The sequence below is a fragment of the Cavia porcellus genome, unplaced genomic scaffold, assembly GCF_034190915.1.
Source record: "Cavia porcellus strain 051 isolate PalLab524CR breed Dunkin Hartley unplaced genomic scaffold, mCavPor4.1 scaffold_14, whole genome shotgun sequence".
Lineage (NCBI taxonomy): Eukaryota > Metazoa > Chordata > Mammalia > Rodentia > Caviidae > Cavia > Cavia porcellus.
Window position 1 is genome coordinate 60,972,892 of NW_026947497.1, and position 18,534 is coordinate 60,991,425.

The 18,534-nt window shown below is 44.9% G+C and overlaps 1 protein-coding gene across 8 annotated transcripts in view; it reads right to left on the reverse strand.

Moving 5' to 3' along the window:
• Ulk4 (unc-51 like kinase 4) overlaps positions 1-18,534 on the reverse strand; it is a 330,250-nt gene that overhangs the window by 229,500 nt on the left and 82,216 nt on the right. For all 8 annotated transcript variants that reach the window (XM_063260957.1, XM_013160183.3, XM_063260958.1 and 5 more), the window contains exon 21: positions 13,374-13,556. In XM_063260957.1, coding sequence (XP_063117027.1) covers positions 13,374-13,556 — 183 coding nt within the window. The remainder of the gene's footprint in view (positions 1-13,373; positions 13,557-18,534) is intronic.

Sequence of the window (18,534 nt, forward strand, 5' to 3'; positions counted from 1 at the left end):
GCTGCCCGGCTGGCTCCTGCTGCTCCACCCTGAGGCCTGGCTCTCCTGGGATTCACCGCCAGTCACCACCCCGTCTTTATTTCTGTGCTGACTTCCTTGAGGGCCCAAGCCCTCTCTGACTGTGTATTAATGTCTATCTAACCTAGCTACCTATAAAAGTAGCTATTTTCCTTTTGACAGACTGAGTCATTTCTGGTGCTCTGTTAGCATAATGACAGGGAAGACACATGTGCACACATTTATTAACCTAAGCAATGGGGAACGGGGATGCTACCAGTGTGAGATGTGGGATATGCCTCCCTCAAGGTCCTCCAGCCAACTTCTAGGACAGACTCCCGAAGCCTGCTGTTCACCTTGTATTTATTCATATATGTTTTACTGGGCAAACCATGGTTCTTTAATGCTGTTTTGTGCGTCCAGAGAGAAAGATCTTGCACAGCCATGGGTAGAAGTGTGGTCCCTGAGCCCCTGAAACAAACTATCAAAACCAAACCGCACTGCAGGGTGAGAAACAGAATCACACCAAGATGCCTGGAGAGGATGTCTGCGTTTTCAGCGTCACAGCAGTGGGACGTCCATGTCCCCTGTCCACCTGTCACTTCTTCTGCAGTCAGCTTTCCACCCTGCTGGACCGAGAAGCTGTCCGGAGTACAAGGACGGAAGTGGTGCCAGCATGACCACAGCTCCCACCCGGAACTTCGAGAGCAGTAAGAGAACCTGCATGATGACTGCACATTCACTGTAACGCCAGGTCAGGGCAGCTTCCTGGTCCTAAGGAATATTCAGGGAAGTAATCAGATGTAAAAGGGTTTCCCATCTGCAACTTCTCTAATGGGTCAGAAAACACCTACACTACAAGAAAAGGAGGGCAAATGACAATGAAAATATGGAAATGTGAGCGTTCGGTGAGTGTGGTCGGGGGCTCTCTGCCATCCTCTGCCTGCCCCATGCGACATTCCTGCTCGAGGATCCTCTGTGACAGGGCCTGACTCTTCCTCCCTCCTGGGTACACAGCATGGGCTCTGAGCCCCTGCACCCAGCCTCTGTGGCCCCTCCACGCACCCTACATCTCCCCTGAGCTGCTGCCCCAGGCTTCTTCCGCCCACCTGTGCTACAAGAGGCTACTGTGGTATTGTCCATAAAGACAGCTATGGAGACAACAGAAAAGGACAATTGAAACGTTCCAGCTGGGTCCTCTGCTGTGCTCCAAATGTGTGTCCCCCAAGTCCCTACGCCACAGCAAAGCCCACTGTGATGTTGTGAGGAGTTGGACAGGTCTTGAGGTTCCGCCCTACCCTCCCGAGGGGCCCCAGTGAACTGGCTGCATCTTCAGCCTGCAGACGCACGGGGGCACCGGTGCTGCCAGCGCCTTCACACTGCACTTCTCCACCTCCAGAACAACGCATCGCACTTGTTTCCAGTCTACGGTGTTTTGTTCTAGCAGCCAAACAGACTAACACACCACCCATTCAAAACCAGAAACACACAAGAACCATGAAGTAGAGGTAAACTGTAATACCACGGCTCGAGCAGAAGGAAACAGTGACAGCTAAGCATATACAGACATGAGAAAGGACTGAATCTCTCAGCTCCACAAGGAAAGAAGGCTACAGGCAATGTTACTTAGGAAACTGGATGCAAAACTTCGCAATGAAAAATAAGTTGAATCCAGCAGTAAGTTAAAAGAATAATACATTATCACCTAGTGGGTCAGTCCCAGAAGGCCAAGGATGGTTCAAACTTGAAAATCAATCAATGTAACTCACAGACTATGCTGATCCAACAAGAAGATTCCCATGACACATCAATTATAACATTATGAAAAGCATTTGGCAAAATGCAACATCTATACACGATAAAAACTCCCAGCAAAGTAGGGATAGAGGAGAATTCCCTCAACCTGAAAATGAGCACCTAGAAGGCAGAAGTGAATGTCACACTTTCTGGTTACTTTTCACTCTCCTCACCCACAAGCCAACATCTTACTCAAAGCTGTAGCCAGTAAATGAGGAAAAAATGAATAATAAAAGACAGCAGAATCAGAACAGAAAAAGACCAGGCATGGGGGTGCACACCTGTAATCCCAGCACTCAGGAGACTGAGGCAGGAGGATCACTGCAAATTTCAGGCCAGCCTGGGCTACACAGTGAGTTCAAGGCCAACCTGAACTGTATAACAAAACCCTGTCTCAAAAGACTAAAAAAAAAAATTTTTTTTGAAATGGAAGTCATACTTGTAAATGACATGACTGACTATATAGAAAATCCCAAAGAATGTACAAAAATGTTCTTAAATTAATAAGAAAGTTTAGCAAGATATAGTACATTTCTATTTTCTATGTGTAACTGGAAAACAACATTTCAAAGTACTATGTTTTGATATCTATAATAACAGTAAAGAAATGTTGATTTAAATGTAACAAATCTATACATAATCTTTACAAAGATGAATATAAAAGTGATGGAAAAAAGTTTTAGAATTATAAATAGAAGACACTTTTCCTGTAGCAAGACTCAAGTTGGTTAAGATGTCAGTTCTTCCCAAACTGGCCTAGAAACCTAATGGAATTTCATCAAAATCCCAATAGGGTTTCCCTAGATGCACACAGGATAATTTTAACATAAAAGGGCAGGGAACCACAATAGATAGCACAGTGATTTTCTGTCATGGAAGCAAACTGTAGCAATCAAAGCAATGTAACAAAAGATAAACATGTAGACTAAAGGGGAAAAACAATAAAGAGCTTAGAAACGTAGTCAGGTAATGTATGCCAAAGATGCAAAGGCAATTTCAGAAAAAGGAAGTCTTTTCAACAAACGAAGTTGAAACAACTTGATATCCACATGCAAAAACCAAAATAAAAAACTTGACCAACACACTGTACCATCATAAAAAAACTAACCCAAAACAGGCCACACAATCAAACAAAACATGTGCTACAAAACCTTTAAGAAAAAGTCAAAAGTGTTCATGTCCTTGGGTGCAGGAGAGCTCTTAGATACTGACACCCAAATCATAACCCATAAAAGAAAACGACCAGGAAAGTATGCTTAATCCTCAGGAAAACTTGGCCCCTGTGGAGGTCGTGAAGAGACGAGTCACGCCCCAGGAGAAAACACTGCTGTCCACAGTCCAGGGAGCACTCACAAAATGTGACACTAGGAAAACATCTCAGGGTACAGCATGTCCAACGTGGCATTTCTCTAAAGGTGCAAAGACGAAGGGTGCTCAGGGGCGAAATCATTTCCGTAACACAATTGGGATCACGATGAGACACCATGCAGGCGTAGGGTGATGAGAGTGGAATTCCTGAGTCTGCGGAGCGCCTGGGATGTCCCACTCACAGCCCACATGCAGATACTCAGAAATCAGTATGATGCTTTCGAAAATAAGCTAAGCAGATTCCTACCACAAAAGCCTCCTCTTTTGCACTTCTTAGCATTTATGCTAATGACGGGAAAATGAAGATTCACAAAAACCCTTGTATACAAACTTTGAAAGCAATGGAACTCACAACAGTCAAAAATGGGAAGTGACCCTTATGTCCTTCGGTGGCCACATGGACACCGCTTCCCTCGACGGGATGGAACTCCATCCAGCAACCACAAGTGCACTGTGCTCACTAAAAACCCACATCCACAGGGGCACAGACAGTGTGATCCTACCATGGTGATGCCCTGGAAGAGTGGCCAGGCAGCTGTGACACGGCAGTGGTGTGGGGCCAGCCTGGCCTCAACAGATGGCAATGTGCGCCATCCTCGGGGACATGGGTGCCACTCTCCTCCCTCTGGTGGCAGAGCTGACACCAGACTGCGGGTGTTCATCTTCACACAACTGTGCTCCGAGAGAATGAACTATGGTTTGTGACTAAACTTCAAAAGGGAGGAGGGAAGCAACCTTATGGTACTGCATATCTGTCAAAACAAATCTGTAATGTTGGAAAAGTTACCCAAAATACTTCAAACCTGTAGGGGACGAATTGGTTTCTTCGCATTCAAATAACTTTTATCAGAAAAAAATACATGACCACACCAACGAAACGACAAAATGAGCTGAAAAAGCAAGCAATTTATGAAAGCACCCCAATCTCCAGCAAGAAAACTGAAATAGAGTTGCCTCAGAGACAAAGACATGCAGACTCAGGAGGAGCAGGGTCGAGCAGCAGAGATGGATGGGAACGTGGATGGGAGCCCAGGCGAGGCGCACAGAGGGACATGGGGAAATCCAAGGACAGCCAGAGAGAAGCCGGCTGCAGCCTCCCACAGCTGCCAGCAAGGCAATCCGCCATCTCTCGAAAGCCTTAAAAATGTTACCTTCTTCTGTTACAGCTGTTGTACGTGAAGCACTTTACCCCACAAAACGCTGAACAAAAGCACAAGAATGCTCACTGTAGTGTTCTTCATAAAACAGAAACAGGTAACTGTGGCAAACGCCCCGTCTACCCAGTGCCCAGCCTGGGCAGCTCAGGACAGACACCGTCCAGCCCAGGAAGAAGCAGTGGGAGTTATGGGAGGGAGGCAGATGGTGGGCTCCACTGTAGGGATTGACCACCTGGTTTCGAGGCGGCCACACTGAAGCACACACGCCCGGCTCCCAGCCATGACCACAGCCTGGCTCTGGACACATGGGCACCAAGCTGCCAGCCATGGGTACCAAGCTGCCAGCCATGGGTAGGCACCAGGGTGGAAGCAGCGCACACAGCGTGTCCCGGCTACTCTGCTTCCTGGAAGATTAATGAAGCAGAACCTAAGGATTTAAAAAGAAAAAGAAAAGGATTCCAGGTGCAGAAAACTTTCACACAGCAACAGACATGATTTTCTTTTGAGACAGGGTCTGGCTGTGTAGTCCAGACAGCCCTGATCAGGTTCACTGCAGCCCTGCTGGTCCAGACTCACAGGGATTCTGCTGCCTCAGCCTCCCAAGTGCTGGGTCACAGGCGTGTGCCACCACACCTGGCCTGACACAGTTTCATTTTATTTTTTTCAGACACAATTTTAAAACACAGAAATGTCAGTCGTAAATGATGATGAGGTCTATTTCTTTCTTGTGTAGTGTGATTCAGCCATATTAACAATCTCTTCAAATAATATACACATGATTTTAAGGAAGATGAACTACAAAAACTACAGCAAATATCAAAAATAAAAGAAGTAACACACGAAATTTATTCATAATGCAACTGTGAGTCCCTTAAGAAGATGCAGTACAATTCTGGATCTAAGCCAAAAACATCTTGTAGCCTAAATAAATTCTCACAGAGTCACTTCCCAAAACCTGAAAGAAGCGTGATGACTGACTCCCCACAACTAATCGCCCAGGGCTCCATATTTAATCTTAAACAATAGGCAGCTTCCTTCTAGAACAGTCTTCATCTTGCAGCAGCAGAAGGCGGAAGATTACAGTCTGCAGGCGATGACTCGGTGCCAAGGATGAATAATCAAAACTTCCTTTCAAGAACCAAAAACGACTTCAGGTCACGTCAGCTTGCAAGCCACTGTATGCATCAGCTTTGATTTAAATTCATCTTGTCACACGGCTCAATATATCTCTGCACCACAGGTGGAGAAGAGAGGACAGACGCTGATTCGTTTTACAGCCCAAATCCCAGCTCACGTTCACCACCTCGAGAAAGCAGGGCGCAGCGGGGACCTCCGCTTGGCCTCTGCGCCTGACCTGACGATGCGATGAGATATTCCCACGGAAGAATTCATCCGAATCCTGCAAAAAAGCTGCCTTTACCCAAATTATGGAAGATGGCAAAATATCCCTCTAATGTGCCCTATAAAGACACAATTACTAGCTGAATGACAAACAATGAGGCAGGTAACTTCAAGATTATCTCCTGCAAATCTCAAGAGGTAAAACTAATCTGCTTCAGCCATTGTTACAGTTAAAAATCAATGAGCACAGCTGGCCATCAACTGATAATAGCACCAAGAAAAAAAAAGACACAGGAGCTGTGCAGATAACTATCCTATTTTCCTGTTTAACACCAACAGAAATGAAAAATGTGCTGATTAAATCTAACACATTTTTGCATCACTTTCCTTGAAGAAATTCCACCAAGTAGCGCACACCTAAGTAGAGTGTCCTTTAGAGAACACATTTACTAATGCAGATTAAAAATCATAACACAATATGCACACATAATCTGATTACTACGTATAAATCAATTTTCACATTATAAATGCGTGGTCAGCAGCCATTAAATCTCTATGTCTAGTGACTTAATAAGAAAAATATCTGAGTGAAATCAACATCGAAATTTTTCACAAAAGAATTTCACACACATGGACCTTCATAATGATCTCCCATGGCACTTACAAGTAATACAGAGACCCGCGACTTCAGGCTCATTATTAGTCACCACTATGCTACTCCACCAGGACAGTACATGAGGCACCAGCTACACTCAAACTAGGCTGCTAAAATAAAAGGGACCACAACAAGTGTCAAAATTAATAAGGAAATCAAAAACTGCAAAAGGCACTGGACAGATCGCAGTCAATGTCAATAACATTCAAAAGCATGCGAACTTACCACAGCGACAAACAAACCCACCTGTGAAACATGATACAGTTTTAAAAATTAACACGTAAATCTTTAGTGACCTTCAAAGCATATGAAATCCCAAGCATGCATTACTGACTCTTCAGGAACCGGGTACTTTCAAGGCCCTGTACCTCAGGAAAATGGAGAGGCAGATGTTCAGATCCATATGTGGGGGCTGGGGGTTTAGCTCAGCGGCATAAGGGCCTGCCTTGCAAGCAGGCAGTCGTGAGTTCGATCCCCGGTACCAATAAAAATGAAAAAGACCAAAAAAAAAAAAAAAAAAAAAAAAAAACTTTGTTAGATCCATATGTGGATGTTACACAGGTTAGTGTGAGTGCTCCAGGCCCAAGCAGATGAAACACTACAGAACATAGCTCCAGTTCCACACAGCTTGATATTCTAGCATGAAGAACTTGAGACTGAGATCTCAGGTGAGATCTTCTTTTAAAAACCTGTATCAAAGGTCTGCTTACAGAGCAGTCTACCAGTTTATCCCAAGTGTAATGCACTTCGCCCTCTGTCCTTCTGTGCACTAGTCGCTGCTCGCTACAGGTTTAAAATGACACCCTATGCTCGTTGTTTGGCCTCGGCATAGACAAGCGTTTCTCAGCGCTCTACAGCTCATAGTGTGGAGGAGTCTCAGGAAGTTCTCGGGGCCAATCTCTTCCACATCTAGACATTTGTCCGTAGTCTCTGTATCGGAACACTCGGGCAGCTCTGGTGCACATCTTTTTTCTCCTAAAGCCTTTAAGTACCTTCCTCCATGGAATTCTGCCACCAAAGATCGCTGCAGAAATGTCCAGTGCCAGTGTAATGTTTTTATTTTCCTTGCAAATGACTTGGTCTCCTTGCTTAGATGCTCAAGGGTCTGTTCTTTAGGTTATAAGTATGTCCAACTTACAGCCTTAGGGCCACAGTAAGTGAAAAGGATCTGTCTTGGGTCACATGTAAGACATGCCAGATGCACAAGTAGCAAAACTTCCTCCACTACCTTTCATCAGAAGCCAGGGTGCCACCCCACGGGATGCGGCCTGGACGCGCCTTCTTTGGACTGTGATCTCCTACCACCACCACCGCCACACTGCTTCAGCAAGGTGACTGTTTCTGGATCACTTGTGCCTTTTCAAATGCTGCATTTATCACTTCTCGGCCTTTTAGCTAAAATCTAGTATCGATTAGGACATCCAAGAGCAACCCTTCATGGTCTATGCTTCATGGCTTTATGTGGTGTTATACAGTTCTCTTTATGTGCTGGGTTATCTTTGTCCCAAGTCTCTTTTTTGTTTGATCTTTTAAAATGTTTCTCATCTCCAACACTATTGCCTTATATAGGTTGAACATTCCTCCTCTAAGGGTGAACTCTGAAATGCTTCCACGTCAGCAGCTCTGAGTGTCCGCATGGTGCTGCCCACTTGATAGGCTGCAGGTGAACCACTGTATGAAGTCTTACTGTGGGTGTGTGGTATATGTGAAATATAAATGAGTCTTGTGTTCAGACCGGGTCCCACCGCCAGGGTATCAATCACATAATGCAAATACTCCAAAGTTCAAAACAAACCGAATCCACTTTGGTCTCAAACACTTTAGATACACATAGAAACCCACAATAGGATTTAGAAACCCATAATACCAAGGTACTGCGCTGTGCATTTTCCTGTGAGCCTTTACAAAACTACCTTCCTTTGTTTCCTTTCTGTCGCCAGTCCCAGAGCTACACCACCTGTTTCGTATCTTCTGACGGGCCTCATCTATTTTTGAGCCCTTTTCTGATGTGAGATTCTTTTGTAACTTCTATTAATTTGTTTCAGCTCTTTTTAACATACTAGATGATTGCTTTCATATGTGTTGGGGTAGTAGTTTTTCTAATGAGCCTTCACTGTCCATTAGGATGATATCCAATGTCTTTTATTCACATGCTCTTTTATACCATGGATGGGTCTAACCACAGCCCTTTTATGTTTTGATGTTTAAATGAAATGGATTTTCCTGTACTTCTGTGAAGAAGCTTCTGATACAACAGTAGAAAGAAGCCTGGGTAACTTTCGAGGTTTTACAGCTCCAGGGCTCCTTCCTCCGCCAACACGACACACTCACAGACAGGCCCTGTACAGCTGCTCCCCTCGGAGCCCCACTCTCACAGCTCCCCATGGTCAGCTTCAGGTCTGTTGGTGTTCTGGCTTTCCCAGGTGGAATGCTGTCCTTCGGGGAGGGAGCCTGCTGGGACTTCCGGGGTCTTGGGGCACACAGCTGCTCTGGCTCCTCCACTCTTCTTGTCTCCGCCACCCACTGTGAGTGTTGAGGTCGCCTTGCAGCTGAGCAGGGTGCTCCTGGAGGGGCAGGCACTTGTGGGGCGGGGGCAGGAGAACAATGAACATTTGCTTCCTGTTTTAAATGAAAATTAAAACAGGTCACCCAACAAAAATGCTTACATTAGATGAAGACAATGAGGAAAAAATAGAAAGTACAGAAACAGAATCCATAATTGTCTGAATTGGTTTTTTCTTAACATTGGAACAAAGTTTCAAATGATTACAAAATGAACACCAAAAATATTAAATACTTCATAATCAAAAGGAAAGTGATACCTAAATTTGTCAAATTGGTTACTGAACAAGACAAAGAAGAATTATCTAAGAGAATTGCAACATGTAACTTGACTGTACAGCTCTACTTGCAAACGCCTTGAGTGCAAAAAGAATTGCAAAAAGTTAATAAACTGTGTTCAAAAATCATAATATTAATCATACTGGTATTACTATTCAGAATCTATTACACAGTAACATAAATATTATAAATCAAGTAAAATTGTACTGCTGTCATCAAGAACCAAGACTTTCACAGAAAAGTTTACGCTAACATAAAACACTGGCATCAGAAACACCACCATGATCAGAAGAGGTATTTTTAAACCATAAATACTGCAGGTATTGCCCAGCTCTGTCCCCAGCCCAGTGGCAACAGCATCCCCACCATAGCACAGCCCTGCCCAAGGCTACCCAGAGCAGAGCCAGGCTGCCCCAGTGGAGGAGGAGAGAGACCCAGGGACAAGGTAGGTCTGAGATCACCTCGGGAGACGATAGCAAGAGGCACTGATGAGAAGACAAGAAGATCCAAGAGGAAATCTGTGTGCACTCCATGAAAAGAATAGAATCAGCCTGGATGGAAGGACACAAACCACGATCTTAAAAATCAGACACTAAAAGAATCAGTCTTTGGAAGACTGGCTAGGAACCAACTCGGTATGCTGGAAACTAGTTAGTGAGTAAACAAAGTATTTATTCTGTGTTCACCTGCATCCACTGTATGTCAGGGAGGCCAAACAGCTGATGAGACTTTTCCTAGAATGGAATCCTAATGAGCAGAGACAGAATGATAGGATTTGATATGGAGATGGTTATATATATATATATATATATATCCATCCTGAAACAATATATATATATATATATATACAATATATATATACAATATATATATACATTATATATATACTTTTATATATATATATTTAAAAAACCACCCTGAAACAACGTATCTAAGCACTTATCACTGATGGCTACTAAAACTATTGCACAAGAAGTTAGAGGGGAGATGCATAATCGGTGGACTGATCAGAGCTGCCGGAAGCCGCTGCTTGCTCTCACCATCCATTGGTAGAAAAAAAGAGAAATGACCCTTACGCGACTTCTGAGAGGAAGAGCCGTTCAACACGGGCTGCCACCGAGCACCCTTATCCTGCCCCCGAAATCCAAATCTGAATCTCACCAATCCTGAAAACACACGAACTTGCAAAAAATACAGGGGTTACATGGTTTGTTAAAGGACATCACATTTTCTATGTTGCTCACCAGATTCAATCAGCAAAAAGCAGGAGTGGAAAAGTCCAGAGAACGGACTCTTTCCTCAGCAGCTGATCCCAGGGGCGGGGCCAGGAATGTGAGAGAACCCACAGAAGAGACCAGACAGCCTGAAGTCAAAAACTGGTTTGATCCTGAGTCAAACAAATAATCTATAAAAATAATTCACGAGATAAGCAAGTGAATTCAGACAGGCTATGTCAGAAAACGTATTAAGAATTTATTAGCTTCTCAGTGTTTAATGGCACGGTGAAGATATTTATTTCAGAAGCGTCCTCATCTACCACAGATACACGTGAAGCATGTACACAGTGTGTCAGGATTTGCTTCATTTGCTAACACAGAGGGAGAAGGAGTGTGTGTATGGGAAAGATAAATGAAGAGTGTAAATGGAATAAAACTGCTACCTATTTACACCATTGATAATGGGCGGATGTGGGTAACTGTATTATTTGCTCAGTTTCCTTTGGCCTGACACGCTTCAGTACACACATCCCACAGTAAGAGGGAGCAGCTGGTCTCCTGGTTGCCCTTCTAATGCCCACCTCATCTCTGTTGTCAGCTTCTTGCTTTTTCTGTCCTTTTATTTTTGCAAGTTAAGTACTGTAAGTCTTTGCAAAGATTTTTTTAGCACATCTAAGGTTCAAAAGTGAGGTTTGCAAGCTGTGCACTCAACTCTACTGTCAGAAACAGAAATCTATTTTAGATTCTGCTCTTGCCCTCCTTAGATTTTCTAAGCCCTATCAACAGTCACCTTCTGCTGATAAGCTGACGTCAAGAAAACGTGGATTTTCCAACTGGCATGTCTGGACCAAAATAAAGAGCAGAACCCCAACTTTAAACAACCCAAAAATAATTTACAGTAGTTCACCAAATGTATAAGAGGAAACTGGGGGAGGAGGGGAAGAAAACCACAATTTACCATGAGCCCTCTCGGTATCTTGATGGAAAATTTTAAAGATAGAAAAGTAAATTTAATGGATTAATCATAGATTTAATAAAGCTCTAAATTAAAATATTTTTGATATGTAAAAGATATTTAGTGTACAATGTCAAAATACTATTGACTGACCCTGTAGCTATTTGTCAACATATATAAAACCACAGTGTGAAATATAAACTACACAGAAACAAAGAACTTTTTTGAAAAACTAACCCAGCAATTTTACCTAAAAGTTCACCTGAAAACATAACTAAGAAAGTCCACAACAAAGGATTTAGCCATAAGAATGATTCCCCAGCAAAGCAATGGGAATTGTTAAGTTGCAGTAGGGAAGTGCTGGCATAGGCCGTGCGCTGCCCTCTGATGGAACGTCCAAACCTCTAAAATGACACTGAATGGCAACAGCAGCTGACTTGGACACGCATCCTCAACACATCACCGAGAGAGAAGTACGGGTCTAGGCTCTGCACAAAGATGACTGACCACATGCACGGCAGCAGGGAAGGGCAGTGTGAGCGTGTAGACACAGCACACATGAACCTGTCGCTGCTGGTCCAGCACCGGGCAGCTGCGGAAACAGAAGGCAGGAACAAAATCTGGAGCTGCCTAAGTCCACCCACATGGTCCAGGCTTCAGGCCTGCAGGATGAAGACATATGGGATGTCTACCCAGGTGAGTGTGCTTAGCACCCCTGAATTGTGTATTCAGGAGGAAAGCAGCCAATTTTTTTTCTACCACAATTAAAAAAAAAAACTTGTTAAAATACCAGTATCGGTCAAAAGCAATAGGTTATCTAGCATCCCATACACTTCACTTCATTTCAAGATACACAAAACAGTATTTACACAATATAGAACAATTAAAATCATAGGAATGCATCTTTATGATTTTGTGAAATATTTGATGTTTAATCTACACCTAAGCTGAGAGTTTAAAAATCAACTCTGCTGAAATTCTTACCACAATTTATGCAGTAAAACTACTCATGTTATTTTTCTAATACACGAATACATTGAAAAATTTAATAACAAAAGCTAGACACACAGATCGCTGAAAAAACACTTTCTCTCAGGCACAAGCTCCTTAGCAGAATCTAAATCAGTGTAGGCAGGAAGTGGTCTGTTCCCTATCAGGAGCTGCAGATTAAGCTGGCTATGTAAATGTGAGCTACTAGCAAATTATGAAATTTTCACTCTTATAAGAAAGCAAAATTCAACTTAATGCAGAAGAATCATCAAAAGTGCTGTATTTAAACTGCCTCACTCTGTACTTTTGAGCAGAGAGTTCTCACTTCTTGCTATATTCTGCAGATCTCTGGCTCGAGGGAGGGAACACAGCTCAGTGGTTGAGTACATGCCCAGGATCTGTGAGGTCCTGGGTTCGGTGCCCATCACCACCCAAGATAACAGAACTATACTAAGGGATTTAAAGGTGTCCCACAAGGGTTGACTTCATAAACGCTGTGCACTTCATTTTTTACTTTGATATTTTATCAAAGACTGGGAAGAGCTGCACAACTGAAAACTGATCTGAAAAACTGCTTTCCACATGTAGGTGAAAACATGGTTCATGTGTTTCACCTGCTGACATCTCACTGAAAAGTAAGACAGGTAAAATCCAAATGCATCACCCGAAGATCTCACAGGGGCAGCAGCCTGAGATGGGCCTAGGGTGGCACTTTCCGGGAGCCACCCTCAGATAAGCCAGGCTGTGTGTCAGATAGTACCAGAAAGTGATCTGGCTTGGCAGAGAATGAAAAAGGAAAGTAATGAAACAGGGCAAAGGAAGCCAAGGCAGCTAAGTGGCCTGGAAAAAGTGAAAGGCAGGTAAGGCACAGGGTACACAGGAAGGACTCCCCACTCTGCTCACCTCCATTAGTAAAACGGGAGGAGCAGGCAGGAGCCATTGGATTGGGCTTCTATTTTCACCACATAGATCAACATGATCTTCCGGTAAACATTCATCAAGGCCCCTTGGGATGGGAAAGAACACGGGATGGGGAGAGTGCACGGGAGCCCCACCTTCTCCTGGGACAGCCTCTGAAGGTGAATCCCGCAGGACAGCAGCGTGGCGAACAGGGTCAGGAGGTACTGCTGGACCCTGCAGATGGCGGCGGCCAGGGCTTGGGTCGCAGAGGGAAGTCCCACCTTCTCAATCACACTCTGGAAGGCAGCAGGCCACTGGCGGGAGACTCGACACAGGGCCTGTGGGGACAGGGACAGGAGCAGATGGTCAGACAGCCAGGCATGGAATAGCTGTCCTCAGAGACTGTGCCTGCTGTGGGCACCAACCCTTCAGATCTTACTCTGGAACCAGAATGTGGAAATCCCCAGCAAACTGAAAAGTTCAACAACAATCCTGCCACAATAAAAATGAACACTGTCTTAAAACTTTGAGATAATAAACATTAAACTGATACCTAATTCACAAGTCTGCATTTTTTAAAAAACCCTCCTTTAAGTACTAAAAACATTACTAAACACCTCTGTGCCGACACTAAGTGCAGAAAACATATTCATAAAATTAACACTGACCATTGCTATGTGAGGAACACTCTCAGTATCTGAAAGTTACCTCATTTAACTCTCTCACTAACATGGTAAGACAAAGCCAACTGTGTGAGCAGCTATCCCAAGGAACAGAGCCCGGGCACAGCTGGGCCGCGCACAGGGCGAGTCCATGCCCAGAGCTGCTCCAAACTGCTCAAAGTTTTGGCTCATAGCTAATGCCACTTAAGTTCCTTCTCCCTGATTCATATTTTAAACGGGTCTATAACCTTGATTAATAATGAAAAGATCACATACAAAAGCCACTAGAAAGATGTCAAGAGGAAAGAGTGGAGGTAAAATTCTTAAAACTTTGAAAAGGACTTTCATGTTCTTAAATTTTTTTCTATCTCAGAGAATGAAGTTCCTTTCAAAATTACTGCTGATAAAATAAGTGCTGACTGGGCTGGGGATTCAGCTCAGTGGCATGAGCACCTGCCTGGCAAGCTTGAGGTCGCAAGTTTGAACCCTGGTACCAAAAAAAGTTTAAAAAAGAAGTGCTGCCTGGTATGAAACCAAATCTCCATAAAAATGAGATGTTTCAAAGTAAATGGATGCTAAACCTTATTCCCTGCCCAGAAGCAAATGCTACAGTGACTATGACAGAACCACAGAACTCCCACAAGGAAATCCCACCCAGCCCGAGTATCCTGAGAGGCAGAAAGGGGAGCAAGTGAACACATTCCACACCCACGCACCTGATTCTAAAACAATTCTTAAAAGTCACTGCTCATGGCTTACCGTACATCTTTCTTAATTTCATGAAAATGCCAGCTGTCCTCTTTGATCTTGGTGACCCGAGGAGAACTTGGCCTGACCATGAATGGCGAGAGCGAAAGCACTCACTGGCCCGTGGGCTGTGGCTTTCAGACAAGCTAGGATGCCACCACCATGAGCGACTCTGGGGTTTTTGCTTTGGATTTTTTTTTTTTTTTGGACTTTTGCCCTATTTTGTGCATATTTATGACTTATCTCTAACAATCACCCCATTTTAACTTTGAGCTGTGCATTCATGTGTGTGATGGAGCATTTGTGTGTGAGGCTATAAGCATGTAACGAGGACACCCTGGCAGCCAGCACGACGCCCCGCTGGCTGGAAGGTCCCAGTTTGTGTATGTGAATGGTCAGTTTATGGTCACCCTTCTGCTTAGGGTCCCCTTGTAATTGATTGAGGCCCTTTTATACCTTGACCCCTTCCTACTATCAGAAAAAGGGCAAACCAGGTCCCGCCACCCTTGAGCACCCATGAGAGAGAGAAGAGCTGGTACCAGTCAACCACTACCACCCAGGTCTGACTTCCCACCTACAGTCCCCACCCACCCCACCCCCAAGGAGGAGCAGCTTCTGATTTCTTAGGACACTGGGCACGGGATTTATTTTAGCTACTTCCCGCTGGGAGGGGGTGCTGGAGCAGGAGTTAAACTCCTTGCTCTTGTTTTGGTGGGCAGTGAGTGCAGAGGTTCCTGGAAGGGGTCCAGTGGTTGCCTTTATTTAGCAGTGCTATCTGGAAATGGATACTCTGGAAACAGAAGGAAACAAAGCAAAGCAGATTAACAAGCAAAGCCCAAATGATCACCAAAAGCCCAACAAAGAGCAGCCAGGAGGGCCATTTTTAGATATGGGCTATTAATTAAGAATCAGTTTTGGCAGATTTGGGAGGTGTGCTCAGTTAGATTCTATGCCATAGCTCTCACTAGTTCAGACTGGTGGCACAAAAGCAGCACTTGTTTCGAGAACGCACAGACATGGGCTGCCCTGTCCAGGGTGAAGAGGCCTAGTCCCCCCTGCTTTCAGAGAGCCAGGGTGGCTGGTTTTGGGGTGAGGCTGGGTCTGTCATCTGCCACAAACTTTTGACAAGATGGAGAGAGAGGAGGCTGAAGTAGGTGAGTGCCATGGCCGGGCCTGCCAACTCCGTACTGGTCCCTGTTACCCCCAGACCAACCAATGAGGTGAGCTGGGCTGCTCTCTCATTTGTAGGATCACTCTGGTGACCAGAACTGGAACCGGTCAGGAACCCTCGAGGTCTACAGGGGCACATGTATCCCAAGGTGATATACCCACCCAGTGGCAGGCAGGCGAGCACATGCTGAGGTGCCACAAAGACGACACCCTTGCTTCCTACACATGCCAAGGGTCTGGTAAGGAGAGACACTGGGGGCCAGGAAGGCACAGGATGGGAAGCATCACAAGGGCCTCAAGCCCCCAGGCAGCCCGTGTGGTGGGCTGGTCTACTGTAAACCCAAATATCGAGTTCAGTCATCCAAGAATTGTGATCCTCTTTCTAGTTTTCCTCACAATCCAAGAAGTTGTATTTATAATCCCATTGAGATGTTATTGGAATCCTAGCAAGTTAATTCCAATCTACCACCACCAATCCAACCCACAGCGAGAATAAAAACATCAAGACATATTCCAAATTAAGGGCAGCCAAGGGGTCCTAAAACCAATCCTCTCCTGATGAGGACAGGCAGACAAAGGCCTTGATCCTAGGCCTCTTCCAGAATTTATTATCTTGTGAAGAAGTGGGGTAGCTCAGGAATGAGTAACAGTGAGGATGGTGGGAATTATGTGAGTAACTTGAGCTGCCTGGCAGGTGCAAGATTGGCATCTCTGTAAATTGCAGAGATAAAGATATGCAGAAGGATCAATTTACATAATCCAATTAAGGTAGCAGTGGAATTGTTCTGCGGGGCTATCCTTTAGTTTCTGAAATGCAAACTTTTGTGCCCTGGGGAGTCATAACCTCTTATCTTGAGGCTTGTACCCAGCTGACATTCCCAGAGCTCTTGGCTCTAACATCTCAATCCTGTACACAGAGAACACTATCCAGAGAACACTATCCAAGGAAACAGGACTGTCTGTTGGCTATAGAGATTGCATATTAGCACCTCAGCTAGCCTTATTTGCAATGCTCAGAGCCAATTGGAGAGAAAAGGAAATACCCTAGCCAGCTCTTTACATATCAGTATAAGGAAATGAGTCTCCAAATAATCAGTCAGTAATTGTTCTGGATTCAAAGGGAGTCACTGGAGTTGTTCCCACACTGGGCCACACTGGAGTGCTGGGCTGGCTGCTTTGTGGCACCTCAGCATGTGCTTGCCTGCCTGCCACTGTGTATTAATGCAGGAGACAGCCAGCTCCCCTCTGCTGGATGCAGGGAGCAGTTTTGGCCCTCTTCTGTGTGTAAACCAGGCACAAACAGCCCTGCCAACCTTTTCATTTGGGAACGGAGGCAGAAGAAATAAAACCAAGTAGAATGGAGACCAGGAAATCAAGAATTTAAAACTCCTTTCAAAGAAAAACTATAACTTCATAACACAAACCCAATTTACTTTTTCTTTTTCCCCAAAAACAAACCTGGGCAGTTGGGCAGCTCCCTTTCAACTGCACCAGGGTCCACTGTCCCCTTCCACCTTTGGCTTCCTCCAGCCAGAAAGCAGTGGCCACAGGCCCAGCGCTGGCTCCAGAGCCCTGCAGGTGGCTGCACTCTACCCTGTGACACTGAGATCATCCCCACGGAGGACAGCCCTCCAGTGCATGCCTGCCCCAAGGGCATGGCACCTCATTCCTTCCAGCGCCCACACTCGGCTCTCACGTGTCTCCTTCTCATCTGTCTTCCTGAGCAATCCTGAAAATTCTTCTTCCGTGACACAAGTCAGCAAACCTGCATATCTTCAAGGGGTGGGTTAAATGCCTTACTTCAGCTTTGGGAACCCCCAGATCCAGCACGTCAGGCATCCAAGACCCGGCAATTTTCCGCGGGTTTGTTCCCTATGCTTGAAAGCACAGGGATCCATTAGGTCTTAGGAAGGCTCGTGTCCGTGTGGTTGATCAGCCTATAGATAACGAGGAGGTGGTACACCAAAGACCCCGAGTCCCTATGGTTAGAGGGAGGAGAGATCCATGCACAGGCCCACAGGAGTCCAGACACCAAGCGGTGTAAGCAGGGACCCAGGGAGAGGCACCGTGGAAGGTCTGAGGCTGCAAGCTGCGAGTGGAGCTGTGTAACTGGGTCCTGGACTATAATCACTGTCTTTAACCACAGGACGTAACTAACACTGGATTAAGTCTGGGGAGTCAGCTAAGTGATGCAGCTTTTGGAAACACGAGGTGCTGAGTTTGATTCCCAATACACTCACAATAATAGTAACAATAATACCACTGGGCCACAACAACCCATCCCACACTTTTCTACTGTACATGAATATTTTAGTGTGATAGTTGCCAGCCATGCCTCTCAGTAGCTGTTCCTGGGAGACACAGGAAGCAATCTTCATATTTACCCACTTGGTATAACATGCAGCAAGGTGTGTGCATGCATGCAAAAGTGTCAGACTGGGATTTTTACCCACAACAGGTTTTGCATGTTTCCCTGAGCATCACAGGAGGTAAAACACACACTTTATCACAAATGGAATGTGGGTGTGACTCACAGTAGCTGCACCTGGGGAAAGCAAAATCCCATCTCTGCATTCACCCACTTGGGAGATGAACAGCAAGGCATATGCAGGAGATTCACAACAGCAACAGGAGAGCATAGCCCATGAAACACTCGGAGCTAAACTTCTGTGCATTTAGGACTTCAAGTTTTCTTTTGATTTTTCTGGTAAATATAGCTCAATTCACTAAAGAAAAA